The 27,966-nt window shown below is 45.1% G+C and overlaps 1 protein-coding gene across 14 annotated transcripts in view; it reads left to right on the top strand.

Annotated features, from left to right (window-relative positions):
* The first annotated feature begins 3,706 nt into the window (after window positions 1-3,706).
* Kdm3 (Lysine demethylase 3) overlaps window positions 3,707-27,966 on the top strand; it is a 137,233-nt gene continuing 112,973 nt past the window's right edge. For 5 of the 14 annotated variants that reach the window (XM_076540180.1, XM_076540183.1, XM_076540179.1 and 2 more), the window contains exons 1-2: window positions 3,709-4,775; window positions 27,539-27,808. In XM_076540180.1, the coding sequence (XP_076396295.1) occupies window positions 4,620-4,775; window positions 27,539-27,808 (426 nt within the window). In that variant the 5' untranslated portion in view covers window positions 3,709-4,619. Of the gene's footprint in view, window positions 4,776-27,538; window positions 27,809-27,966 lie in introns of those variants that run through there. The other 9 variants (XM_076540186.1, XM_076540185.1, XM_076540193.1 and 6 more) reach the window with 5 other exon arrangements.

Genomic DNA, 27,966 nt, shown 5'->3' with positions numbered 1-27,966 from the left:
AATGTAATGTCGTTTTGAATAGGAGGGCCAAGAAGCAACAGCCAGCACAGCTGGCGGAACATTGAAGAGCTCGAGATCTCTTTTGGAGCGAAATATCGATTCATGGCGAACCGTCAGAGAAGCATGCCACCCTTACAGCTGTAACGGGAGAAGCAGAACAGAAGAAAGGGTCGAAAGAGAAGGGTGTGCGTCCTTGCCGAACCACCCTCTTATTGCCAACCGGGCATCGATCCAACGACCACGTTCCTCTGGTGTATCCAAGAAATCCCCTTCGGTATGGTCTGTTTCCCTCTTCGAGAACTAAATGGCGCTGGATTATTTGCACGAAAATTTCAACGATCAATGGATGAAAAATTCTCTTGAAAATTTCCTAGCGATAGCTTTCGAACGTTTACACGTGGTCATACTGACGAAGTGAAAGGAAAATGGACTTGTGTATCTTGAGCAGACAATGCCAGGCGGCGTACAAAGACCGTGTCGAACGCACGTGACTCATTGGCACTTAAACAATATGGTAAGAACGAGATAACGCGGCATTATTGAAAGGATGACCCGTTTTTCTCTTCCGTTTCGTAGTCCACGTGTATCCCATAAAAGAATACGATTCGATTCTATTTGTGGTTCTGCAATATGGTTGCGAGACGAAAACTTTGTAGACTAATTACGAGGTTGCTCGAGGTAAAAACGAAACGGTTGAACAACGTTCAGGTTGACCTCGAACTGATCTATCCTAAGCTCCAATTATCGACTCGTTCGTACTTGGCACGGTAACTAGTTGGATCAGCAAGCTTTTCAGAGGCTCCCGTTATGTCCGATTTGGAATCAGCGTTTCTCCGCCTCGTTCCAGTTTGTTTTCAAGTGCGACCGACATGAGTCACTAGCCTGCACTCTGCACGCGTGTTGTTATCGCCGATTGTGAGTTTGCCAACGCCAACAAAGCGTGCTGCCTAAGAGAACGCGCGACGCCACTTTTCCACCATTGTGACGTAAAAGTCCCGATCAGCTGATACCCAACGACGCAGTACTAACGAACTAATCGATCGTTTCATCTACCAGATTACAAATTAAAACTCAATCTCTCCAATAATAATTATCGTTTCAATAATTTTTCAAGTAAGCTCTCTGTGCTTCTTAAGTAACAATGAAGTTCAAGTTGCTTAATGGCTGCCCTCATTTAAATCCGTCATCGAACTACGTCGCTGACAATCGAATTCTCGGTACAAACAGAAGTGACTAAACATTCTTCGTCGATAAGATAACACGTTCTTTGTCGACTTTCATATCCATACGATCAGCTGACGATGTCAACGGTCATCGAGGAACAATGGCCACGAATGTCTCGCATGATTCCTGTTCGAAGGGAACGTGACTACTTTTAAACCGTCCGTATAGAAAATGAGAACGAAGAATAAAGGGGTACATGTGCGGACCCAGACTATGGAACCTGTCCAACATTTGAGTTCCATCACTAGTACATGGTACAAGAAATAAAATTTTTCGCATTACGTAAAAGATGGTGGCCTTCGAATATTAAAAAGGAAAATCGAAATACGATTGAATAGGAGATAAAAAGGATTTGCAGTATTATTCGTTGAACGTATAAGGAAATATTTAAATTTGCGTATAAGGAAAATTTATACGTTCGATTATAATTCCGAACTGGTAGTAAAAGCGACGGATTATGCGCGAGATGTCGTAACGCGAGTGTACGTCCGCAATGGTGGGGTAGGCGCCTGGTGTTGAGATCCGAAAGCCAGCGGTTCGGTTAGGTTAGGTTAGGCGAGAAAATATATTGCTCGAGGAAAATGCACTTTCACCGGCATATGAAAATCGCTGTTGCATCAATGATACGCACTTATGCGAACGCACGGAGGTGGAACATTTGTTCTATCAAAAGTTTGCCGACTACGTAACGCGTCGTGTCCTTGTTAAACTCGTAAATCTTTGTTTACCGTTCGCTTTCCTAATATGGGAATGTACAGATTTTCTCTTACCTTTGTTCATCGAGATTTCGAAATGCCTCGACGCAGAAGCAATTAAACGTTTCGTGGTGGATTTTAGTTTCGTCGATAAATCGATACTCGATTCGGGCAACCGTGACTATTTTCAAACGTAATCGCAATTGGTTAGACGTCGCTGTGGAACTTGTAACCAAACATGGAAATCTTTCTTCGAATCGCGCTGCGACGACGCGATGACATAATTTCTTCACGACGAAACAGATTCGTGAATCCGATCGTTTTACTTTTTTCACTGTGAACACTGCACCTTCGATCCGATACGAATTATTACACAAGCACACCGACTCGATGACACGCTTTGTCTTTCCTTCGTCGAATACGGTCGAAACAAAAAAGGGGCAGTAACTGCCGAACGATTCGTCGACTGTACGACCTTGTTTGAAACGAAACGAACAAGAAAAATCCGTTCCTGGAAAATAAGATAACGCACGAGAGCGAGGAATGGAATAAATCGAGACGTAAATTGATAAATATAATCGAACAACCCTGGATTAACGATGGCGAAAATCCCAGACGCAGTTAACGTTTCGTTCGTACTATACTTCGTGGTTCTCGGTAACATAGGATCGAAATACTCACATGACAAGACGCGAGACGATCGAAGATATCATATTAACGGTTTTCGACGTTAACGAAGCGCGCACGATCGAAAGAAACGAACAATTAATGCGGACGGCCGTTCGTAGCACCGATGCTCACAGGTCAACCATGTTGGACTGGCAGTTGGCTGCTGCTGCGCGTGTGACGTCACATCGTGTTTTCGTCACGTGACTACAGGGCCGTAGAATATCAGATGTTTTCGAGCGCGAAATTCAAACGATCAAAAGTACTTTCGCTTAGAAATCAAAGCGAAAGTTGAAAAACACATGCTTCCAAACTTCATTTTACGTAGATTTCTTTAAGAAGGACGATGTCACGAAACTGTAACCATATTATCGTTCATTTCTTACATTATCAACGTGTTAAAATTCGGTGCGTTATCAGAACAGTTTCGCGGGAAGACGATTTTGATTCGAACGAAATTGTACGTTGATTTAAACCGGTGGTCGATCAACGTGCTCAGAAATTCTAATACACCATGGATCACTGCTCTTTCAAGGATATATCCCCGATGGTTTTTTGCGATGAAACAATAGTCGGGGGGTTTTAAGAACTCGAAAAAAGGACGACTCGGCTAGCTTTCGCCAGCGGCAACGAGAAAAGACGGCTGATCCCTCGGAGTCCGCCCCCATAACCCGATCCTCGCGTCGACACTTGGCCCCACTCCGCGTAGAATCGCGCGCGTCTCGCTCGCGGTCGGCACTGCGGCCCTAGAGTTTCTCACCCCACGCTGGTCGTGCGATGGGTGGCAGCAATGCTCGAGAACAGGCGCCGAGGCGAAGAGAGAAGAGAAGAGAAGAGAAGAGAAGAAGCGAAAACACGATGATAGGAGAGAAGCGAAGAAGAGAAGAAGAGACGAGTGGAAGGCGCCGAGAGGGAAGGGTGAGATGTGTGGCTAGAAGGGAGAGTAATAGTGGGTGGGGTGGGGAGGGGGGTAGAGTATTGGTGGCGGCGCGGCTTACTTGGTTCGGTTGGTTGGGGTGAGGTGGGGTGTGGAAGAGGTGGCCGTGGCGGAGGACGAAGGGGAGAGGAGGTGCAGCAGGAGGCGTGGGAGGGGGCACGAGCCGCGGGAAGGAGCCGTGCCTCCCTGCCGTCCGCCCGCAGTGCGCGCTACGCGATATCACTGGCCGGTCATGTGTGCGTCACTCTCACGTTTACACTGGTACCGTTCGGTGTGCTTGGTTACCGCGCTGCCGCCGCTGTTACCGTCAACCGAGCAGTGTGTGCCCAGTATACACGGTGTGCGGCCGGAAGTTTAAAGTGTCTCTCGTTCCGTGTCCTGGACGTGGCGAGAGCTGGCGAAATCCTGTTGGTGCGGGCATCATCGACAGAGGGACGACGGGCGCGCAGGTGGAGCGTACTGTAAAAGGGAAAGATCGGCTGCGTGGAGCGCGACGGAGGAAAAGGAAAAAACAACGAAACGTCAACCAGGGGGGGGGTGGGGAGGGCGAGGTGCATCGAAACATCGTTCAGTATTTTCGGTGTCTTCTCGTCCTGTGTCCATACGTACGTATCCGTACGAGTAAGGAGTGGCTGCTGTCGGTGGCCGATCGTCCAAAGAAGAGAAGAGAAGAGGAAAGAAAGAAGAGAGAAAGAAGGAGGATCGTGCGCGCCTCATGGCCCTGTTGTTTGTTGGTCCGTCGTGATCGCGAGGAGAAAGAGGGAGAAAGAGAGAGAGAGAGCGAGAGAGGGAAAGGTCCGAGTGACTGTGCTTGGTGTTTTGGTGGAAAAATAACGAAGTGGTGATCGGTGCTCGGTTGTTCTTCGACGCAATTCAGTGCTATACGTGTGGTTTTTCTTTTTTGGGGGAGAGGCACGCTCGCCGGAGGATCGGGATCGAGGAAAAGAAAAGGAGGGAGATAGAGGGAGAAGACTAGAAGGAACGAAAAAGAGAAGAAATAGACGGATAGGAGAAGGAGGTGGAGAAAGGGTGATTGGAAGACCCGGCTGGCGATCCGAATTCGCGGATTCGACACGCCGCGGTTGCCGATCCATAATATGGCGTACAAGTTTCGCGAAGAGATCGTGGGAAAGAGGTTTCTCTCGGTGAGTGGTTTCACCAAGCTAAAGGTGAATAAAATCAGTGAGTGGGGGTGGCGTGCAGGGGTGATTCGTGCTGCCAGTCACAGGGATAACAGCTGTCACGATCTTCAGGTGAGTTAACCAACAGACCAGAAATTATTTCGTTATTTTTCAACCGACTCGATGTCGAATCGTTCGCGACACGTCGAGTCTACGCATAGAATAACCTCGGTTCGATGCATGCTGCCTATCTGGCATCGCGCGCGCGACACGCCGTTTGTGTTTACATTAGCGACCGACCTTTCAAATATTCGAATCTCGCCTTCTACCTCGCGTCTACTCCGTTTCGATTCAAGAAGTCCCTTTCCTTCGAACCTCGACCGCGTATTCTGCTCGACATTTTTTCCATACGAAAATTCGACCTATTACTCTTAGTTCTCTTAATTCGGTAATTGGACGTTGGTCATACTGCGACTTACAGCGGATACGTAAATTATTTTAGGCAATTTATAAGTAAGGCGTAATTCAACATCGCAATGGTAATTATTAATTATTCGACGATAGCGTTCGGAGATTTTTGTCGGTTAGGTAATTCAAATTTCGAATTCAGACTATTACGTAAACATCGTATATTTTCGTCGTATTCATATACGCTCCAAATGTATGGTTACGCTTAATATGCATAGACCCGTTTTTACCGACATTAATATTAATACTCACTCTGGTTATGATGTATTCAAATTTTGGACAAAAATTCTGGTATCCTATTATTTCCATGTTAAGTGTTGAATTTTCAATTCGCTTTGACTCATCGCGAAATCATTTTTTTTTGTCAAGATGGCTATATCGGAACAGTCAGGTTAAAGCAACAGCATATTCCACGTTGGAACTTGGCCTGTCGTTTTTTTATCGAACGAATACGTATCTGTCGAGTCAAAGATCGAACTCGATCAGAATACTTTTCGATCGAGCAGCCACGTGACGGTTCCGATTCGTAAAGTGGAAATAATTTGTTTACGTCCGAAAAAGAGCCGAGTCATTTTGAACTTTTTACGAATCCGTGTGTACGTGTTTCTGCAGACTCGATAAATATTTGACAAGACCGATTATCGTTAAAAACCGTTCGATAGGTGGCGTCAGAATTACTGCAAGACTCTTCTGTACGTGCTCGAAGTTGATACACGATCAAGGCAAGGTTAATGGGTCGTGCTCGATAATAGAGGGTTTTTGTATGTTAATATGCGTCTTCGTAAAAATAGAAAAATTGTTCAATTGTTAAATTCTATCTACCAACTTTTATTTCGATGCATTCCTCCCATTCAAAAGTAACGGGATTATTCGTGGTAAATGGTAGTCTTGTAACGGCACTTGTTGATTCTGATATTTTAAGGATGTTACTGTTGTTGCTTACGAAGATACCAAAGTACCGTTCCGAAATATCTGCTGCATAAACTATGCAATCGTATGTACAAATCATTTATTCCAATTTGCTAATGCTCGTTATACAAGTATGACAGCAAGCATTTTAACATGACATAAATTACCTCTCCCCAATTTTTCAAGCTTCGTTGTAAGATTTCATGCTTTTATCGAAGGTAAGCAAAGTGCTACACGATGGAAATTACTGCTCAATATCATTATCGTGTTGATAAAGAGGTACGAGTTTCCATTTGTACTCGTAAAAATATACTGTAATGTATATTTCTGAGTAACAGCGACTTTTGTCATTTATCGAGGTAGAAGCGTCTCCATTTACAGAGGCATCGTAAGTAGAGCGATATTATCGTGCGTGGATTCATTGAGAAGCAGGTTGGTCGAACTTGATCGACGATAAGCAAGGTTAAACGGCCGAAGTTGTTGCCAAAACGCAAAGTGGGCCAAAGCAGAGCAGAACGTAGAGTTCCGAGAAGCTAGCGTTAAACATCGTAGCTCTTGTTAGATTACGTAAGCAATCGCGCGGGAGCCGCTTACCTGAGAAATCCTCTCTCTCTCTTTTTTTTTTTTTTGCTTTATCGCGACATCAAGTCATAACTATTTCAGTTTTCGAGGACGTTCCCGGTGCGCGCGAACACGTGCATACGTGTGTACACGCGTCGCAAGTAGCTCGCATTACGCGGCTGATATTTGTCAATTATACTTAAGCGTGGCCAAAGGCCACGATTGTGTCACTCTAAATATCACTGTCGGACAGAGTCTCTGTTTGTGATTCTTTTTAATCCTTTCACTTGCACGTTACTCGTCGCTAGAAATCGTTTGAACGTCGCCAATTTCTTCTGCTGCAATTTTCCGTTCTAAAACGATAGCTTATTAACGACGGAAATTGCGTACCGAATTTAATATCGAATAATAGAAATAAATTATGCAGCGAATTTCAATTGAATCGGCTGTAATTATTTCAGACGAGACGTCGGAAAGGTTAAAAATTTGTAGCCGTGGTTCTCCTAAAATAAATATTCAGTATATTTGAAACGAAATTTCGACGTTAATATTAATATTTATGACAATATAACGCGGACATTAATATTCCATTTGGAGTGCGAGGCAAGTCATGTACGCAGCAACGGAAATTATGCGACCGATAAAATTGTTTTGTTTCGATGGAAAAGCGACAATAATTTTCTTCTGCCATTCAGTTCGAGGCATTTAAATATAATTCGAGTATAAGTACAGAGTGTGCACGTTGCATCCGAGTATTAGATATCGTACGTTAATGTACGTTGTCGCGGTGTTAATTGCACTGCTATCGGTGCTAAATAACGTATCGTGTTTCCTGGTATAATTACTTTTACTCCGCTGTCGCAATAACTACCCTAAATGTTTCAGGCATCGGCGCGATGGAGTAGGTATTCTAGATGCTATAGGTGTTCTAAATATTGCACGTACTCTAGACTGGCCAAGCTATTCTTAGTACTCCAGGAATCGTGATTGCTATAATTTGAATACGAGCTCTTTGATACTGGTACCGTTTTCAATTTTTGTTTCGTCATCGATTTGCAAGAAAAAGTTCCTGAAAAGTTACATCATCGAAGGGGCACGAAATCGCTTCCCACGAGCGTACAATCTGGAAGACTTAGCGCAAAGTCGGCCCGTGTTCTCATGGATAATTTACGGGAACGAAAGGTCCAAACGGTAGGAAATTACGCGAAAGTGTTAGGTTCAAGGCGTGTACGTAACTTCTCGACCGCAAATTTCGGGGTCCATAGTTGCCAATCATTTCGAGCAAGGGGCTATCGTGCCGGTTGGCCCCCCTTCGGCTTCTTCCTCCTTCGTGTTCGCCAGGCACGTTTTCTCGAGGATCCATGGGCACGTCGATGCACCTCGTACGTGCTGCATAACGGTGCTTCCCCATGAACGTGGCTGGCAGGTGCACGAAAAAGGTGCTCCCCTTCGAGTCTGTCACGAGAAACGAACTTTCGTCGTTTCGTCTCATTGATGGATATCCGCAAAGTTTCGCTGAAAGCTTCAGTTTTGTTGAAAGACACTTGGAATCTTTAATTAGTTTTGCCTTGCTAATTGTTTATTACTGCATCCTTGACCGTGCTGATCGGAACCTTCGTACAAAACTAATATGCACAAACGCGATACAAATGAAATCTGATATCGAATTTCTGACGTTGGTTGAGTCAGTCTTTTATCAAAGGGAAAACTTCGAAATGACAATCAATTTCGACGAGAATAGATAAAAGTGTTCAGCCTGAAATAGCGTATGATTCGATAGCGAAGCCGATACGAAATACGCGACGCACGGTCGAAGTGCAACGTCACCCGCGCGATTACGTCCTCCTTGGAAAAAGAAGCAGAGGCCGAGGTCTTTCGTAATTTATGCTCCATTTGCTAAGAGGAATCCGAAGGAAAGCCAAGAGAATCCTGGCCGTGGATTTCCTTCGTCCTTATTCGACCCCTACCGCTATCTCTACATATTCGCCACTCTTTTCTATTCAGCTTCTATATGGGCGAATTCCATTCACCTTAAGCCGAGATAAAACGGAGAACAGTGGTCGAACGTCGCGTAAAGTAGAGCGCCGCGACGCTGATCCACTCGTATGGAGTAAAAGTAAACACACTCTTTTTAAAATGCATCCTACTTCAAAAAATTCCCGTCGTTAAATTTAGGGTTCGTACTTGTTACGGTAATCCTTGTCCCTTGCGCTCCACTGATCAGATGATCGACTATTCCAAAACTCTGTGCAGGAAAGGAACTGTCGTAGACGCGGTAATGTGACTCGCTTAGCTCGTTAAGTCGACTAACCGTTCGGTCGAGTCGAGTTAACGAGCTTTATTTGGTAAGCAGAAGGCTCTTTCTTCTTCCCGTGTTACGCTTTTATCTCTAAGGTTTTTCAACGGACCGTTCTATTTTCATACACTTTCTACGATGATCAACGACATTATTTCTCCGGAGTAATTTTCTTCGGTTCGAATTTCGCAAGGTCGCTTTTCTCGCTGGCGTTACAGGGTCAGGCACGTCGTAGCTCCAAAACTTTCTCCTCTAATTTGATTATCGGCGAGAAGCACGCTCGGGATATCAACGGATCGATTAAGCATCCCTGACATCGGCCTAATCCGACGAGTTGGCCAATTCATTGTGGCTCAGGAGTCGTGGTTCACGAAGATCTCGGCGATAGAACCAATCGATGTGGGAATAGGATGTTAGCGGGGATAAATTCAATTTTCCTGACACGTAACGAAACATTTGTACATAGCGTCGAGACAGACAGTGTTCCATAAATTTGCGGAAAACAGAGTCGTACGTTATTCGGACGATCTTTGTCGTAAGAATATTAGTTCGGGGGTAATGTTTCAAACTCGTGAATTGTTCGACGCGACAACGAACGAATCGACGAATCGGAAACGCATCGGTTCAACGACCCCTCGATCGAGCGTCGAAACCGCGTGAAATCCCGCGTCACGTTTCGCGAGCGGAGTATCAATTTCGTTGTGCAAACATCCCTGGCCGATAATAATTGACGGTCGGACGCGAGAAAGAACGTTATTTCGACGGTCCTGTCATTATTCTCTGTAATATTCTAGTATTATAATCCGGCTGCAATGGATGATCCTCGCAGGGCCATTCTCGAGCCATAATACGAATTCGTAAACGATGAAACATGTTCCTGTAAACGTTCCCCCTATCTGTTCCCCAGTTTTTAATAAGTTGGTCCGCCAGTTTGGAACGACAATATTTGCATAATAGGCAAGGCTATACGTCGTTGTTTATAAACGAAGACGTTTGACAAACGAATATGTGGAAGAAATGACTATAACGAGGAAACAAGGTCACGTAAAGGGACGGTTTTTATTATTCGAATTGAGCATCAACTATGCCCACGTATTCCGGTGGAGAAAAAATTTCGGTCCTGTTTGCTCGTCGATGTCGCGTTATGCAAGCTCCAGCACCCACGCGACCGGACACGCTCGCTCGCGCGACTTTCTACCGCGCGAAAACCGCAGCTGCGGTTCCTTACCACTGACTCACGCTCTCCCTGACAGATTCCGGAGAAACGTGTTCGAAGAAACGCTCGTGGATCGCCGATACGACCAGTTTTCGACCGATAATCATCCGGTACGCCTTTCCTAGGGGCAGGGTTAAAATATGGAGCTCGCGGACTTCGAACACGACCACGCCGGATTTCCTGTTCGCGGTCAGACGAAAATTCCACGATGAAAAATAGGGGCTCTTTCGACCGGTGAACTGTAACGCGCGCGGACAATGCGAGTCGTGTTACATTCTGCTCGTTTTCGGTGCTCGCAGTTTCGACGGTACTTTGTCTCCCCCGGACAAAAGCGCTGCCGGACAATCCAGCTTTAACTTTTAAACGAAGATGGAATTCGTCTTTCGAAAATTTCATAGGAAACGGGGTCTAAAATGTATGAACGGTTGCTTCTCCCGGTGAAAATAGATAAACAAACGGAAGAAGGGATTCGAAGGTATCGTCATTCATTCGGACTGGAAGTCTCGATAGACTCACCGCTCCGTCACATAGCATCAGCCCACCTATTCAACGCCGACTCGTTGTAAACAATGACTTCGTGTCCGACCCAGATTCTAAGCCCACGTAGAAAGCGGACTCGCTTGCATAATCCGAACGAGCGGTGTATACATACATATGCACGATACTGGCTGCATTCGTCCGTTCGTGTGCCGACCTCACGACTCCAGACGGGTCTTACACCTGTACAGAACACCCACATTGCGTGAGCGTTACCCATCCACGGACCCCGTGATTCTTATTTCATCGATCGTGCCGAGCTTCGTTTACCTCTAACCCTTCTGAACGTACTTTCATCGCTGGTGATTTAGGCGAAATCCTTCGAGTAGTTGCCGAGAAAATGTACCTCGAGTTTCCTCGAATGACGTCAGGCAATCTAGGTGAAAGAGTTCTCGCGAGGAAAGAAGCGCCACGGTTGGCGATTCCTTGGCGGTTCTATCGTCTGGCAAGGAAGCAGTCGCGGCCGTTCCCGTTAGCGCACCACTTTCACCCGGATCATCGCGACCCGGATGATCGTGTCCCTCTAACGGCTCCTCTTTTCACCCGCGATCCAAATGCGAAACGTACGAGATCCTCGCGAGACAATGCCTCGCGCGAAAAGCTCGTCGGCCGAGTTGCCCGGTTTTGGAGCGTATTCCTCGGCCACGAAGAAGAACGGAGAGGAGGATGGAAGAAGAAAAGAGGAGAAACGGTCAAGAGAACAGGTTCCTGGCAGACCGGGCGACTAACCGCCAGAGACCCAGGTCACTCACCCAGATTCTACAAACAACCAAACATTCTCGGGTCTCTCTTCTTTTCTGCTTCTTCTCGTCTGTGCTTCTCTCCCCTTGGGAACGTTCCGATGCACCGGGTCAAAGTCACCGTTCGGGGTCTTCTGTCTCGCGAGTCGCATGCGACTAATGCGCTCCTACCCGTGACTAATTTTGGAATTCCTTTGTTGTAGCGGCTTCTTTTTCATCGACGTTCGTTCAACGTTTGCTAAGTAATTGTTTTAGAGTTTCTACGTTGGATCTGTAAATCTCCTTTACGTAACTTTGATCCAATTTTTCTGAATTGCAAATACGATCGCGTGCGAGCATTGATCAGTCGGCACGTATTAACGTACTTGACAAAGCGAGAAACGTGGAAGATCGTGTTTGCGGAGAATCTCTTCAAGGTTGAATCCGTCGTCTTCTATTTTCACTCGCGTTGAATTTCCTCTCGTTTAGCGGCCACGATAAGCATACCTTAAAGACGAAAGCCTGATAAGACTCTGCCAAATATTTCGAAAATATAATTGTAAAGGGGCGAAGATTTGGCTGGGAGGATTAAGTAGATCCACGAGAAACGATGCACGATTTCTACCGTCCATGAATGACGTTTGATCGATTGTGTCGTGACATTTGGCCGCGGCTCGGGACCTTTACTATCGTCCACGACCTGAACTCGCTCTCTCTCGAGGGTAACACGCGTGCACGAACGAAGCGGCGTGAACGGGGATGCTACCGTAATTGCATCACGTCCATTGTGCGGTGCATGCGCTGCACTCGCGGCCTCCGGTATAGATTTATTGCCCTTCTAATTATAGCGTGATATTCTCGCGAGCAAACGACACGGATCCGTGCGACCTTCTCGACGTTAGAAAACTTTTCGCGATGCTGCCCCCGAAACTGTCTTCCAATTCTTCGACTCGAATTCTTTCGTTCGTTGACCCTTTATCGGAAAGATACTCCTTTTCCGAAATCGTAGAGTAAAATTGACCAACAGGTATCGTTTACTTAACAGAAATATCTCCGAAGGTAACCGGGAAACCGTGAATCCACTCGAGCGACACACTTTCTTTATCTACTCTGTTTTATTGGTTTTGAAGCGATGTTACTCGTTATCGGAGTGTACCGTTTTCACGCCTGGAATTAACGCGGTACAGGCGTTAGCGCGTGTCTCCAGATCTCTCTTGATTCTTCCTCGGAAAGGAGAGTTTCACGATTTCGTTTGTTTCTTTATCTGTACGCGTGCCAAATACCGCACCGACCTGCCGCGATAACGGCGACTTATCGTCGATTGCTTAACTTATCTCGACGACCTTTTTGCCCTCGTCGCTTCTGTTCGCGAAAAGATTGTGGCCTCCCGAAAACGGAATTACAGCTAGCGGTACTCTTTAGGTATCTCAAGCGTTTCGTAACGAAAGTTTGAGAAACCGTTAAATAAAAAGTTGCCACTCATTCCCTTTGTAAATTAGAAGGTTTACTGGTCTACCAGTAAATTAGAAGGTTTCTTTGTAAGGTTATATCGAATTATAGTTATAAATTTTCTGATTAAAAGATTTAAAATTTGACGAAGACCGAAATACGAGAAGTCGCGGTGGAATATGTAGGTTTAACTCGGTGCAGCGGTGCCTAACACGCGCGTAGAAACACCTGAAGATATCCAGGATATACAGTTAGTCGACCTTGTCTGGATAACGTTAAAAAATAAAAACGTCACGCCGACGCGCGGTATTTATTGGCTTGCGCCATGGGGCCAGTGTGCTCGTTGACCACCGACGAAGCGGAAGAAAGGTAGAACGAGGGGATCCGAGAGGGGAACGGGGGAAAAGAAGCGAGAACCAGAGGTATACGGTGAAAGAATGCAGTTCTCGGTGCATTCCAAGTCACGTGCCGGACTGCACGGTCTGTAATTTTATTGTCGCGCGAAATATACAGTCGCAGGCCACTTAAATGGCTGGCTGTCTTCGTTGTCTGTCACTCGCGATTCTCCAGCTTCTAAATTACCAGTCTACGGTTTTCTCTGATGCATCGAAGCGTTTGGAGGAAACAGGAACACGGCCTTATTCCTTGTCAGAGAAACGCTTATTCTCCTTGTCAGTCTCGTTTGCTTTGAATCAAACGATAGGGCTCTCTGACTTATTTTCGATCGCTAAATGCAATTCAGACGGCAATTAGCACTCGACAGGGCAGAGTAATAGTACAAAATAAGCGACACTGGTTAAAACCGTATTCTTGAAACTCGGGAGGTTCACAATTCACCCGGCTTTCCCACGAAGCGTTCAAAATTCAGCTTTCGTTGGCCATTTACTATGAAGCCTGGCTGGACGATTCAATAGCCACCTTCCCAAAGTTTCTGGCCTTTTTATTCCGGCTGAAAAGCCGGCGCACACACGAGGCACGTCGTGACGCAAAAAGTCTTGGACGCAAACTCGCGGCCAGCCTCCTTATCTTTTTGTCGCGTGGTTCGCGTGCAAGGGTGCATTTAAAGGGACATGACGGCCCTTCGCGCGTGCATGCGTGCACGTGTGCACCGCGTTATGTCACACGATAACCGATCGTGTGTGAACGCGCGCTCGTGCGAGTGGATCGAGGTCACTGACCCTGACGTGTGCACGGAACGTGCCGACGACCCTCGAATTTCCATACGCTGCCACCGGTCGACAAAAATTCAAACTCGGCCATCTCTCAGTTTTATCTGCATACTGCTATTATGCCCGTTGACTTCTTTTTGGAAAAGCTTACTTAGGGTTATTAGGGTTATTATACTTATTAGGGTTATTTAATTGGGGGACCTGCTTTGATTTGGAGAGGTAGGCTAGGTATAGCGTGGCACGTTAGGTTTAATTGCGCCCGTATGCCCCGAATTTCAATAGTTACGTTCGTGTTTGTATATTTACTCCACGCGTTTGTTTCACACGAGGCATTTCTACGGAAATGGTTGCAAAATGACTTTATCCTTGATACTGTTTGTCAATATCTTAATTTCGCGAACCTTGCAAAGTTACCGCAATTCTTTAACGTGCCTCGACCGCATAATAGCACTTCCGGTCAGCAATTCTAAGGGAAGGAATCTATTTTTGCTAACATTCGATCGGTGTCGAGGATCGTAATTAATGCATTCGACACGAAGTTAAATTCAGACGTGGGTTTTTAAGCGCGAAAGGAATATTCGCTTTTTCTTTTACGGTAGTATCGACCATATAGTACGATAACAGAATATTTTGTAATTAAATTCTTTCTCGGAAAAAAGAAGAGTTACCTGCGGCGGAAAATTCCGCTTGATAGTCGGCTGAAAAGAGATAATAATTTGAGAAGCATGGGGAACGTAATTTGCCAGTAACATTCGTTTCTCACATTTAGTACCTTCTTTTTCTCTTTATCCCATTTACGCGAATAAAACCGGGAAATACTTTTAACGAGCTTAATATATTAAGCTTGCCAGAGTGGATCGATTTCGACGGCTATCAAAAATTATCGAGATTAAGGTTCGAATCTTCTGTCGTTAAAGGAACATTGAATTTCTTCCAAAATAACTTTGCATTTGTGATAAACTAGCCTGTGCAATTGAATTTTGCACATAAGGTAACATTTAAATTTTCTTCACCTTAACACTAAAATTATCAAACCAGACAAATGATCGCCCCACAAGTTTCTTATTATAAGGTACACATTTTGTTAAAGTATTCCTTGAAATCAGAATTGATTTTCATCAAGATAAAGAATAAATATGTGTACTAATTTATGTTTCCTCGTTTATTTATTTTTTAACTTCATTTTTAATTCCAAATTAAGTACTCATATTCCAGTAGGTTTAATGTTGTAGTAATAATTAGCTGTTCAGAAAATTGTGGATGAATTTTAGTGCAGAGTATCGAGAATTTCGTAGTGAAAGATTCGTAGCAGAATCGATCGGTGGAAAACATTCGTAAAGTTTGTTCTAGCTAATACGGTGAATTCGGTGTTTGCAACTGGCATCGGGCACCGCAAACGGAGCAGTACCCTTTGAAAAGTCGACGAACAGCTTCCTCCGCGCGAACAAAAACGGAATATCTAAAGTGGCCGCGTGTTAAAAGTGCACGCTCCAGTTTCTTTCGCGCTTTTTTACACGGCTTTCGAACGTTTCACCGAGAAACCAGGCCTCGTACGTATTTCAAAAAAAAACACCTCTTACGATACTCTCCTTTTCCTTAAAAGCAAAAAAATTCAATATTTATTTTAAACAAACCGGAGCGAGAAAAATTCTGCTCCGCGTTCGCTTCGCTTTTCCAATCGTGTTTGCTTTTATTCGTTCCGTTTCTAAAAATCGACTATCGCCGCATTTGCATGCAATACCGTTCGCCTACTAATTAAAATCAACAATCGATGTTTTTTTAAAGTATGAAGAGTTTCTGCGCTATCTGCGTTATGAAATGCGATTTATTTATGAAATAGTTTCGGTGCTTGAGAGATTAACGCGTTCGGAGTCTCATATGTGAGTTAAGTATCGTTCTTTTGACCCAGTGGGTTCACTTTACGTTTTCGAGGGTACCGCAAAAATATTAATCGTCGGTAGCGAATTAAAGAGGCGAAAAATGTCGATAAATCCGAGTCGAAGGAAAACCGGACGAATGGCTCGTTTCCAGCGCTCGTGAGATCGCAACGATCGAACGAGAGCAACCAGCCGGAGGACATTCGAGCATGCACCTCGTATGCTCATTAGTTGCTCGCTTTTGCGATCATTTGCAATTCAGAGACTCTCGATGCACGCTCGATCGAGCTCTCTTTTCGCGGAATTGCTGCTTCTTTGGTCGATACGTCGACTGGAATCGAAACTGGAACCACGGTGCTAGAAATTCAATTTAGTCGAGGAAATGCAGTAGGCAACCATGGTTGTCTTCCCTGACAGATGACCGGGATGGGAATAATGGAGTTGATCGAAGCGTTTCTTTCTCGATTATTAATCGGCTACCCTGCGATCTATTATTATAACGATATCGTTCGACTGTCATTAATCGTTGGCAGCAGGCGCTCGTTACGTAACGTCGGCTTAATATTAAACCGGCGTAGAAACCTGTAACGTGCTAGTCACTTTCGCTTATTCGAACGGTCGAAGGTGTTGATGAAAGTGTCAGAACGAGCCACGCTACGCGACAGCTGATTTTTCCTCGATCCCGGTAGTTTTAAGCCACCGAGTTTCTCGAGACCGTCCGATTCCAGTTCGAATTCCGCGAATATCTCGGGAGTTCAGAATGCTTGTTACTCGGAATTACATACGAACCGACAGAAACGCCGCGTTAGCAATTTCTGAATTGAACGAGATCGCGCGAAGACTGGAAACAGTGGCCGTAAATATTAGACGAAATTACGAAGGGTTTCTTTGGCGAAACAGTTCCAGCTCCGACGACGTCGTTCTCCAGGTGAATAGAAGTCGAACAAAAGGAGGCGGCTGCGAGGAAGAAGAGCAGAAAGCGGGCCAGGAAAGAAAGCTTGGAGGAAGAACAGAGAGGAGATCGTTATGGAAGCATAAAAAGCTTCGCGACGAGATAATAGCTCGCGAGAATGACGGAGAACCGGGCCTCGTGATGCATGCAAGAACGACGACAGAGAAAAGGAGGCCGAGAGAAGATGTGTACACGGACAAAAAGTCCGGGAAGAAAGAGAACGAGGAACGAAACGAGGGAGATACAGTTTCCTATGTAGGCCAAAGGGCTCCGGCGTGATCAATAAAATTCCACTTCTCTTCTGCTTGCTCTTGCTATCTGACACTTGCTCTTTTCGACTTGATCTTGAAAACCCGTATTCCGGCAATTGTACATACCGCGCGGAATTCGCGCGTCGGAACACTGGCGCGGCTCCAAAATTTTCCTGCTCTCGGCTGAAGATTTTTCCAAGATTAACGATCGGAATTAATTCGAATTTTATTCGAAGAGGATACAGCGTCTTCGTCGTGCCCTTGTCTCTTTGTCCGACTTCGCTTTCTTCCACGGGCAACTAGGCTAGCCGTAACACACGGCAGAAAAGTTTCCTCGCCAGAACTTCTTTCGTTTAATTCTCGCTCAGCTGACTACGATTCGCTTTCACCGTTCTTCGACCAACAATCACGCACGTGGTTCCCTCGCTCCGATAGTCTCGATTTAACGCTGCCTTCCGTGTGATCCCCCGAGTCGATACATCGAAACCTGTTGTCGACAAGTGGCCTTTAAAGATTGCTATAAAAATATTAAGTGCTTACGTCAACATAAATTGATGAGCAAATTTTGAACAACTTGAAAGTTTCGATATGTGAAGAGGAAAACTATAGAGATTAGAGAGTTTTCCAAGAACTAGTCTGGTAGAAAAGAGACCTAGGTCAATCGCAGTGTCTCGGAGCGGTCGTAAAAATTTACGAGCAGCGTACAGAGCATTCGGCGGACACCGGTTAGACCGGAGAAGATTGGAGTCCGACAAAGAGAAAAGGGAGTAACCAAAGAACAGCGTAAAGAACGCGCGAAAAAGGAGAAGATGAAGGGAGCCAGGAAGCAAGACTAGTTGCCATGGTGACCATCAAAGGCGCCGATCAGACACGAAGGGATGAAGTCCCCTTTTACCGTCGACTTTGTAACACAGAAGTTACCACCAACCGGAAAATAGGTTCTACACCGACCTCCGATAGTCTTCGCGAACCGTTTCTGTCCTCCAAACTGCCGCTGGAGCGGAAACCATTTTTGAAATTGAAAGATCCCTAAAAAAGGTTGTTCGAGGGAGATGGAATTTCGGACTCGAACTTTGCAGATATCTCAGAGGAATTTCTATCGATCGAGCTCTTTTAGAGAATCGGAGTGCCAAGAGTTTCCCAGAAAATTGACTAGTGTCCTGCTCTAAACTCGTTCACCTTCGTGTAATTGAACTCTACGAGGAGCGAACGAGTGGAGCAGATGTTTCAGACGCGAAATTCAATTACAACTTTGCTCGTCGCGCGTCGATTGAATTCGATCGAAAGCGGCGAACGATCAAACGAAAGCGGGTCACCGTGAGCTTGCACCGAGAAATCTACCTCGAAACGCTCTCGAGTCTCGTTAGAGGATATTAGAATGGCTCGACGTGGAAAAGGCTCAAGATTTTTCATCCAGTCGCGAGCTATTTTTCTGGACCTGAAAAAAGTGCAGGGACTCCCACGTAGCTCGCGGAGGGCCAAAAAGTTGTACATAAAAATAGAGCTGGACACGTGTGTCAACCCCTGCGTCCCAACTTTGCCTCTACTTTCTCGACTATTCTCGTCCGCTCGCTGCAACGAAAAATTTCGTTTGCTCGATTCGCGATGGTTTTGTCTTTCGCTCATTTTCAACGCGGTATTTTTCTCGGTAGTCGAATAAAATTTCGATAAAAATAAGGATTTGTAATACGTCGAATACGACAGGGGTGATACTCGCTGCAGGAATGAATAAAATTACAAGAAGGAAAGTCGAATTTATATTTAGCTAAAAAGAATGGTTAAAACAGTAATTAAAGTTGACGAGGAATATCGGGCAACATACAGGTGATTCTTCCGGTTGGGAATAAGTCAGCATGTCCCGTTTGACGCACCGGTCGATCATCTTTTTCTCGGAACGCTCCTTTCGCAGAAGCATAGCCTTGACTTTTCGGCCACGACCGAAAAAACGTCGACCGCAAGCCTACAGCCGTTGAATAGCAATGCCCAATTGAGTCACTCGCAGTCTGGGACCGATGCTCATGACTAACGGCTTGTTTACAACGCCGCGACCCTGTTCCTTTTTTCCACGTGGCCCGGTGAACGAGGTCCAATAACGGAGGTTTTGCCACCGTTCGCGGCAAACCAGTCGCTCTGGAATTTATCTTGCACTTCCCGCGATAACGAAAAGCTCTTGCCAACTTGTGAGATTTTTCTGAAAAACACTCCTGCGCGAATCTTCTATTTATACTCCGTACGCCTCGCGCACAAATCTTTCGTCTCGAGAACAACCTCTGTCTCATAGTTTCCCGGAACGGCGCTCCCGCGGTTCATCCCCTGCATTAATCGCATAAATCATCCGTTTAAAGTCAGCGGAAGATGAAAATATAGAAATGTAAAAATAGCGACAGCGTAGGCTCCGTAGGGGTGGATGACACAGCAGCGGGGGTGGAGATTCGATGTTTCGAGCCCTATCTGGGCGTTGCCCGGTAAAGCTTGTCCTGGAGGTGGACTCGATGAGAAAAGGGGTGCGGAGGGGGTGGATTTCAAGGGTGCCGAGTAACCATGGGTGTGCTGGAAAGGGGTGTGCTCCGGCCAAAGGCGGCTGGATTCGTTTTAATCAAACCCCTCGTACCCGACCACCCTCCCCGTTTTGGGGTGGACAGAGCCACGATGTCGCTACGAAAAAATGTGTCCTGTTTTTACGTATTCTGTCTCTTACGATTTCCACTTTTGTCACCAAGTTTTTTCTGTCCGCTCCTATCTAATTTGCTATCGGCAAAAAATTCGTGTTCGTCGAAAGAAACGAATCAATTTATCGGGTTAAAGGGAATCGGCTTCTGTTAAAATTGCTGGGGAAATTGTATCGACAGATGGCCTACTTCGCAGGATGGAATTTGGATTGTATACTATTATATTACTATTCGGAATTTTAATTGGCAAAGTTTAATTAAATTAAAGGGACTTAACGCTGCAAATACCTTTAACGATAATATTCAATGGAAGATGAGGTAAGAAGATTTAGACGAAAATTCTAAACAAGCGAGAAATTGAGGTAAAAGTGGAGAGAATGGGAGGCGAACAATTCGTGTTTTCGATGGAGGAATTCCGTTGCATCCCCTTTAAGGCCGGTCTCCATCCCCCGCAAATACCGGATCGTCCATTCACTCTTGCCGCACCACCGTGACGACCTCTGTCACAGGAAACACTGTACAGGGGGTAATTTATTAAAGATACGTCATTGGAAAACACATTAGGCACGTTAGCTCCTTCTAACTGCACCCCAAAAGCCTAAAAAAAAATAGAAAACATGTTACAACGTTTAATTAATTTTATGACATTTTCTTTGAGGACACATATTTATTTTTGCCTGTTCTATTCTATGGATCAGATAGTATAAGACTACAAGTTTTATCGATAAACGTGATTCAGGATTAAAATACGTATACGAGCTTATCGTGATTTACGATTAAGTTGAAAATCGTATCGAGTTGAACGAAATCGAGAAACAGTAGTTTGAAGCTTCCTTGGAACCGCGAGATTTTAACAAGAATCGTATACGAGATAATACTTGTGTAGAATAACGCGATAAGATTAGAAGAGATGTAATAAAGATATAGTAATTTAATTCCGTCGCAAATTCCTCATCGTCGACGATTATTCGAGGGTCGATCGAAAATTGTTTTCGTCGAACGTTTTATATTCTTGTTTGCGTCGTGTTTTCGCTGACTTCTTCCGAATGTTCAATCGTCGACCTTTATAAATATTGTTTCCCGTGTTTTTAATCGTTCGAACACCGAAGAAATATCGTACCATCGGCTTGAATGGCCCATATTACACGGTATTCAGCCTGTTAAAGGGGTCCATATCCGATCTACGAAGGCTGCCAATATTTTGTCCCCGTTTCATCGTTCGGCGAAATATTGACGGTATCGAATCTTCTTTCGCCATACGGTGAATCTTATCTCTTATCGGCTCACTAATTCCAAAATCAAGTATTTATTCCTCAAAATGGTATTTAATACGACGAGAACTATCTTCGGCGAAGTTTGCGGTAACCTTGATAGTTCGTAGATGAATTATTGCACGAACAGTCGATACTTGCAAGGAATTACCGTCGTAAATTTACTTCAATTATTAAGACATATCAATTCTTGCAATGTTAATTTAATCGTGTGAAAAATTTCGTGCATTTTCGTATCGAATGTACGGAAAATTTTAAAAGAATGCGCGTGCCCAAAGGAACTTAGTCGATTTAAAATTGGTTAACCTTTGACGCAGAGTAGTATTGTTTCCGCCGAGAGTCGTAACGCGATTGAATCGGCTGTGAAACGGTTCATCCAAATTCATGAGACACCCAGTATATATAATCGAGTGTTGAACGGGGCTGCTAGTCGGAGTTGGAACCGACCGACCGCTGCAAGGTCAGGCGGTGGCCTCCAACTTCCGGTGGTGGTATTCCCACACATAGACACGAGGTACGTACGCAGTATAAAAGGGGGGTATTCCCCTTCCCCTCCGTTTCTTCTTCGCAACACCCACACCTCCCTTGTCTTTCTCCTCGATCCTCCTCCTCCTGTTTCAGCTTCTCCTCCTCTTCTTTTCTTTAAAGTCTCGACCATTCTCTTCGTTCTTTGGCCTTCCAACCAGCTCTCTTTATCTTGAGCTTACCTCTTTTCGCTCGATGAACGTTTCACTTTCTCCGTCCAAGAACTAGCTTTTCCTCGCGCTCGATTCGGTTTCCAGTTCTCACGATTATTAGCTTCTTTTTATTAGGGGCGTTCTTTAGATCGATGGATTTCTATTTTTGCGATCAAGGATTTACCCGGAGCAACAGTTGTTCTTTTTCGTCGGAAGGAACGCAGCTGGTCGTTGCACCTGTTAGTCCTGTCATGTTAGATCGTTGTTTAACGATCGACCCCCAGCTAAAGCTTCGATATATTTAATTCCGAACAAACAAAGTGTAATTATTCGCGACGTATAAAGGTCAGTCTCGCGCAATCGAAATGGACTTTCCACGGCGTATATTTAAAACGTTGCCGCGCATTGGCAATGATAATGATTCCCTATAAAACCGGGATCGATTTCTTTGGTTTCAATGGTTCTCTCGATGAAGAGAGAAAGCGAGGGTAGAAAGAAGTAGCCCTTTGTAACACCTGCCAGGCGTCTCTGGCTTGGTTCGATCGACCAACCAACCAACCAGCCAGCCATCTAGCCAGCCAACGCTAGGTAGCCGGAAAGAGGTCACCGCAAGCGGAGCCGCCACTCTTTTTCCCTTCTTCTCGCTCGTTCGCTCTCTTCGTCCAGCCGTTCCTCTTCACGCGGCCTATTTTCGCGAAAATACACGGAGCGCCGCATGAAAAGCGGCCGCTGCAGCGAAACAGGGACAAAGAGGAACGAGAAACATAGGCTGGATGAGGATGAGGTGGGCGAAGAGGGAAGAAAGGTGCACGAGGGGTCGATGCGAGCCAGCCTGTTGGAAAGAGAAGCTGATACCTAACGACCGCGCCACGAGGAATGGAAAAAAGATCTTTTGTCGAGAAGTGCGCGCCTCCCCCTCGTGTAACCATCCCGCACACGTATACACACCCTCCAACCACCCCCGGACCCACTCGTAATTCCCGGGGAAATAGGGTTCACGTTTCGACGAGAGCTCGTCCGCGCACATATCTCGTTTCTGCCGTGCGTATTACTGCGCACTCTTCTACCCTTTACCCTCTGCCCTCTCTTCGCTCCCTTTCGTCGCTTTCGCCTCTTCTTCGTCCCTCCGCCGTCATTCTGTTTCCTCGAATTTACCCTGAAACTCGGTCGATGACGATCCCTCGCGCGTTCATTTTTTCGTCCCCGAGATTCTTTGGAAATTTCTACAGTTTCGAAGGAAATTTCAAAGCTGAAATTTAACACGGATGGTTCTAAATGCTCTCGTTTCGCGGTCGGGCGAATCGAACGGGAAAAACAAAGATGTTGTTTCTTTTTTTCTCTTTCCTTAATCGTACGTCGGGCGAGTAAAAAGGTATCGCGAGAACGGTGTTCGTTACGCTGTTGGATTTCTATTAGAGTTAAATAACAGTAATGACACGGCAACGTAGGAAGCAAATAATTTTAGAGCCACCCAAGCGAGACACTTTTCTCTCTCGCAAGAGTTTCTATCCAGGTATCGGGGAAAAAATTGAATACGAAGTTGCACCGAAATCGAAGCGGAGGTCGAAGAAAAATTCCTCCTTCGTCACGCTGTATTTTCTAGCGAAATTTTACTTCGAAAGAAGCCTTGAAACTGGTCGCTCCAATTACGCTCGCCTCGCTTACGTTTGCCCTAATTATACTGCTTACATCGAAGAAATTTTAAGCGTTATCGCCGCTTCGAATTATCGGCACAATTATCTTTTCTGAAAGTAGAATATCGTGTAACCTATTTTTACCGCTAAACTTTTCACCTTTCGTCGCGCGAAATTGAACGAGTTTCTGTCACGCTGCAGGAATTCGAAAGAGCAAAAAGTCATCGGGTCCAGCAATACATCGAAATGCAACGAGAGATTTGAACGCATTGTACGCGCGTGCATCTTCCATTCTTCGGGACGAGCAAAGCCTCGCATTTCCAACGCGTTTTCCAGCATTGTGCGACTGCATGGAACGCAGCCGCGAGCACGTGCGACGAATAATGGCAAAACTAATGACACACTGAGGGATTCGGGACAGCAACGGCACGAAATAAAGCCCGGGGACCGTGGATGAGAATGGACCGTGACTTTTCTCTTACCTCCTCCTCTTGTCTGCTCGTATTCGCGGGGGACGTTGTTAAGGGTTGAAACAATACGAGACGTATTCTTTCTTTCGTTCGGTGTTTTTTCATCAGTTGCTTTTTGTTCCTCGGACAGGATCATGAAATAACGAACGCTTCGCTAAAAAATCGATATCATGGAAATTTCGAAATTTTCAAAGCATAAGGCTTGTTTCACTTTCCCTTTCCGGCCGAAAATAAAAGCATTTTTACTAGTTGAGCTCGATTGGCGTCAGCAGGAGGAAAATCGAAGCATTCGCGCGGGCTGAAATCGCGCACACGATCGAACCAGTTTCCCGTTGTCGGTGTGCTCCCGTTTCCACTGTTTGACACGAGTCGATCCGATATTCGATCGACAGACGTCGCGCGATGACGCAAGCCACCCTTTCAAAGTGCTTTTCACGCAAGTGGAATGCCTAGCAGCCTGTTTGTCGGTGGTAGCCAACTTTTCCCCTGTCCCTATTTTCCGGTGAACGCCTCTTCATTCTTCCCCTCTTTCGCCCCATTTTCCCCACACCCAAACTTCCAACTCTTCGAAAACTTTGTTCGCGATCGAACATTCCGATGGGGAGCTTACTTTTATCGCCGAAGGAAATCTTTCACTTTCCTTGATAATTAATTATACTATTTTTATTGTATACCGCCATTTTCAAGATCAATTCGTCAAACTTTTCGAAAATCTCTTCAAGCATAACCTATGATTTATACTTTGTAATTGAAATTCTAAACTTCAATTAGAGAAAGTAGAGAAATAATAACTTCAAAAGAAGTCATTTAACATTTTAATTAATATTTCAAAGTTGCTGTTTGCAAACAGTCACATTATCTTCGAGTGCAAAGGGTTAATACTCTTCAACTTAAAATGTAGAAAATCGATGACTATAAAGTATTCACATTTTAATTTGTGTTGCAGCAAGGGTTTAAACAGCGTCTGTAACGCGTTTGTAGAACCATGTGCTCTCTGCAATTGATCCATATACTTTTACTTGGTGGAAGTCTAACGACACCTTAAATCGCGAGCATGTTCGAACTATCAATCTCCGAGAGAAAACGTGAAAGACGTAAGGGCGTCGCAAAAGCGAAACGTGGCGAACAGGCTCTAACGTAATCCTTAATGGTCCCTTACGCAACGAGGCGTCGAGGAACGATCAATTTGATTTCATTCGATTTCAATTCCGCCGAGGAATTTTTTCCTCCCCCCTCGCCACGAAATTCTTCGCACCTTTGCGCTCCGCTGGCGCAAAATCGTCGCGATTATCAGTTGGTGGACCGTGACGAAACGCGTCATCGTTCTTTCGTGCGTTCGAACGTGCACCACTGAACTGGAACACACACTGCACTACGTGTTTCCTATGCGGTGTATTAAAAACGATTTATACGCGATGGAAAAACTTGTAGGTATTACAACGTTTTTGCCAGAAAATTTTTTAGCCGGGTGATTCGAAATTAGTTACGTATCGTTGGGAAAGATTAACGCGAGATGTCGCAAACGAATTTTTACTCGATCTTACGCGTATCGAAGGAGAGACAGAGAAAAAATTTCACCTATCTGTTTATAGAATGACCTTGAATAACCTTGAAAATATTACCACCAGGTCATCGTTCTTCCCCGGAGCCGAAATCCTGGGTAAAAAAGATATATGATGCGCGGGTTAAAAATGTTGGCGGTAACCTTGAAATGCCTCTGTAACGCCCACGCTCGTTGTAGAAGCCTCCATACGAAATTCGTTCGAAAGATTTTTCCTCCCTTCTTTTTTAATACCTGTTCTCGTTTTTTCGTACTATCGGATTTTACGTCATAGCCATAAGTAAAATATTCAGGTTTCCGTAGAAGAAACGCGATCGTTAGGATTTAGAATTCGATAACGACCTTTTTCCACGCCTCCGGGCATTGTTACGCGGCTAGAGCGTGGATATGATAACGGTTCGAGTCACGGAAGGTTCGAAGGAACATCCGGTCAATGACCTCTATTTTGGGCTCGCTTTAAACTCCCCTCGGAAGAATGGGTATTCGATGCAAAGCTGCGGTGCATTCGAACCGACCGGCAGCTCGAGTAACATGCAAATTTATTGAAATATCTTTCCGAACAGCCGTTCGGTTGTCCTTTAAAAAAAACCAACGAACAATTCAGTGTAGAACGTGTGCTCGATCTGGATATTTGTCCCAAATTTTGCGCAATTACGGGGACGCTGGAACGATAGCTCTGCAAGAAAAAATAGAACGCCCCAAGTATTTTAATATTCTATACGCTCTATTCTAAAATTTACATCGACCGTTTAAAAATAAAAAAGACAACTTTGTTATAGAATACCACTTTGTTATAATTCATTGTGAATTGTCAAAATAAAAACTAATATTATTTTTTAAATATAAATTATATTTCACAGTAATTAAAAATGTAGAGTGAATGAAAGTTTCATATGAAAAATCAAATGAACCTTGCCAATTAAATCTATAATTAACAAAACGAATAAATAAATAGTTACAAAAATAAATCCCGAAAGAATTACAATTACGCAAAGTTTGGAGCTAATCTGGGTTCCGAAGGTCGTGCGTTCCCCTCGTGTTATGTAGTCAGAAGTTATTGTTTCGTTGGAGGGAAAGACGAACACGCGTGTATCGTTCCGTGGTTCATGAACGAGAGGAACGAGAGAAACGGAGCGAACGAGGACGGCGCGTGACAACAGTAGGTGGCGTGCGAGAGGCGGCGGAGGCGGGGGTTAAAATCGTGGTCGAAGCCGGAGGTGGTGGTAGGGAGGTTAGATAGTAGGAGAAGGTTGTGGTAGGTCGCGGTACCAAAATGGCCGATAGCGCGTCACCATGGCAACCGGGCGGGCGGTGCTAGCGAGTCACTTGGAGGCGGGGCTTTTCCAGCATGGCGGCCATCGCTGTTCCCCACTCTGACAAGTATCGCCGCCTGCCGGTCCGCTCCGAAACTATTACGGATCTCGTTTTCCCCGCACTTTTATCTAGCGATGCGCTATCGAGTTAAACGCTTTGAATTTCGAGAGATCGCTGGAATAATTTTAATGTATCGTCTAGAAGACTGATAACTTTGTAAGAAGTTAACTTCGTCAGAAGTTATCGGACACTTCGTTGGAAGTTTTTATTAGAGCCGTGGGCTTGGACAGAATTTTATTTCAGAAAATAAGGTATATACGAATGAAGTGAACTTGATGGAAGGAAAACGTAGAAAATCGGTGAAAACGATCGAGAGCGATCGACACGTTCGCGTTTATTAGGGCGACGCACCAGGTCGACCTTCAATTAGCGATCGCTCGCGGTCGCGCTCGGCTCCCTGGCGGCGAATTTATCGCGTTAACGAAGCCCCGGAGTAAACCGACCGTGAGAATCCACCCTTCCACTGTCCTTTCGACACTGTTACTGATTTACGAATAATGGACGTTGTTAACCCCTTGGCTTATAACAACGAGTCGTGACGCACGTTACAAATGCAGCAAACCTAGATCGAATTTCGACACCAATTGCATAATTGAAGATCTGAAATATATCTAACATTTGAACGTTCTTTATTTGACGCCGCAGTAATAATTAAGTGGCTCCGAGAAAAATTTGTGGGTTAAGGGGTTAATCTTCCACTTTGTGGAGGAAAACTTGCACTACAAATAGGTAGAAACGTAGGTGACGTTCGAATGTAGGTCGCTCAATGTGGATACAAAAACAAGGTGAATTCTCGCGAATTTAAAAAGTGAAGTCATCGAACTGTTTGTTACAGATCCTCGTCGAGTACGACGACGTAGAGTGGCAAAGGAGAGAATGGTTGTCGCCGTACAGGGACGCGGTGTTCTCCTTCTTCCTGGTGGAAAAGGGTCTGTATTGGGCCGAGCGACCTGACCCCAGGCATGCCAGTCTCATCGCCATAGATCACCACAATCACGCGAATAACAATCACCATCACCATCATCACCATCATCATCATCGTATCAACGGGAAACCCCTGAGGGGTGCCACCGCAGTCGCAAACACCGTCGCCTGGCCTGCTCTCGTAAGTTAAATCATGTTTTCACCACGCGAAAGATATCGAAACTAGCTATACGCGTGTAGACTTGAATGAACGGCTTCTTATTTTTGGATCAGCCGTTGGTCCTCGTAACGTTTAATTTTAGACGACCGGCCTTTGGCGCTTTCGAAGTTTATTCAATA

This window comes from Megachile rotundata, chromosome 15 (genome assembly GCF_050947335.1).
Source record: "Megachile rotundata isolate GNS110a chromosome 15, iyMegRotu1, whole genome shotgun sequence".
NCBI classification, from domain to species: Eukaryota; Metazoa; Arthropoda; class Insecta; order Hymenoptera; family Megachilidae; genus Megachile; species Megachile rotundata.
The sequence above is the reverse complement of the archived record's forward strand: the minus strand, read 5'-3'. Positions and strand labels throughout refer to the sequence as shown.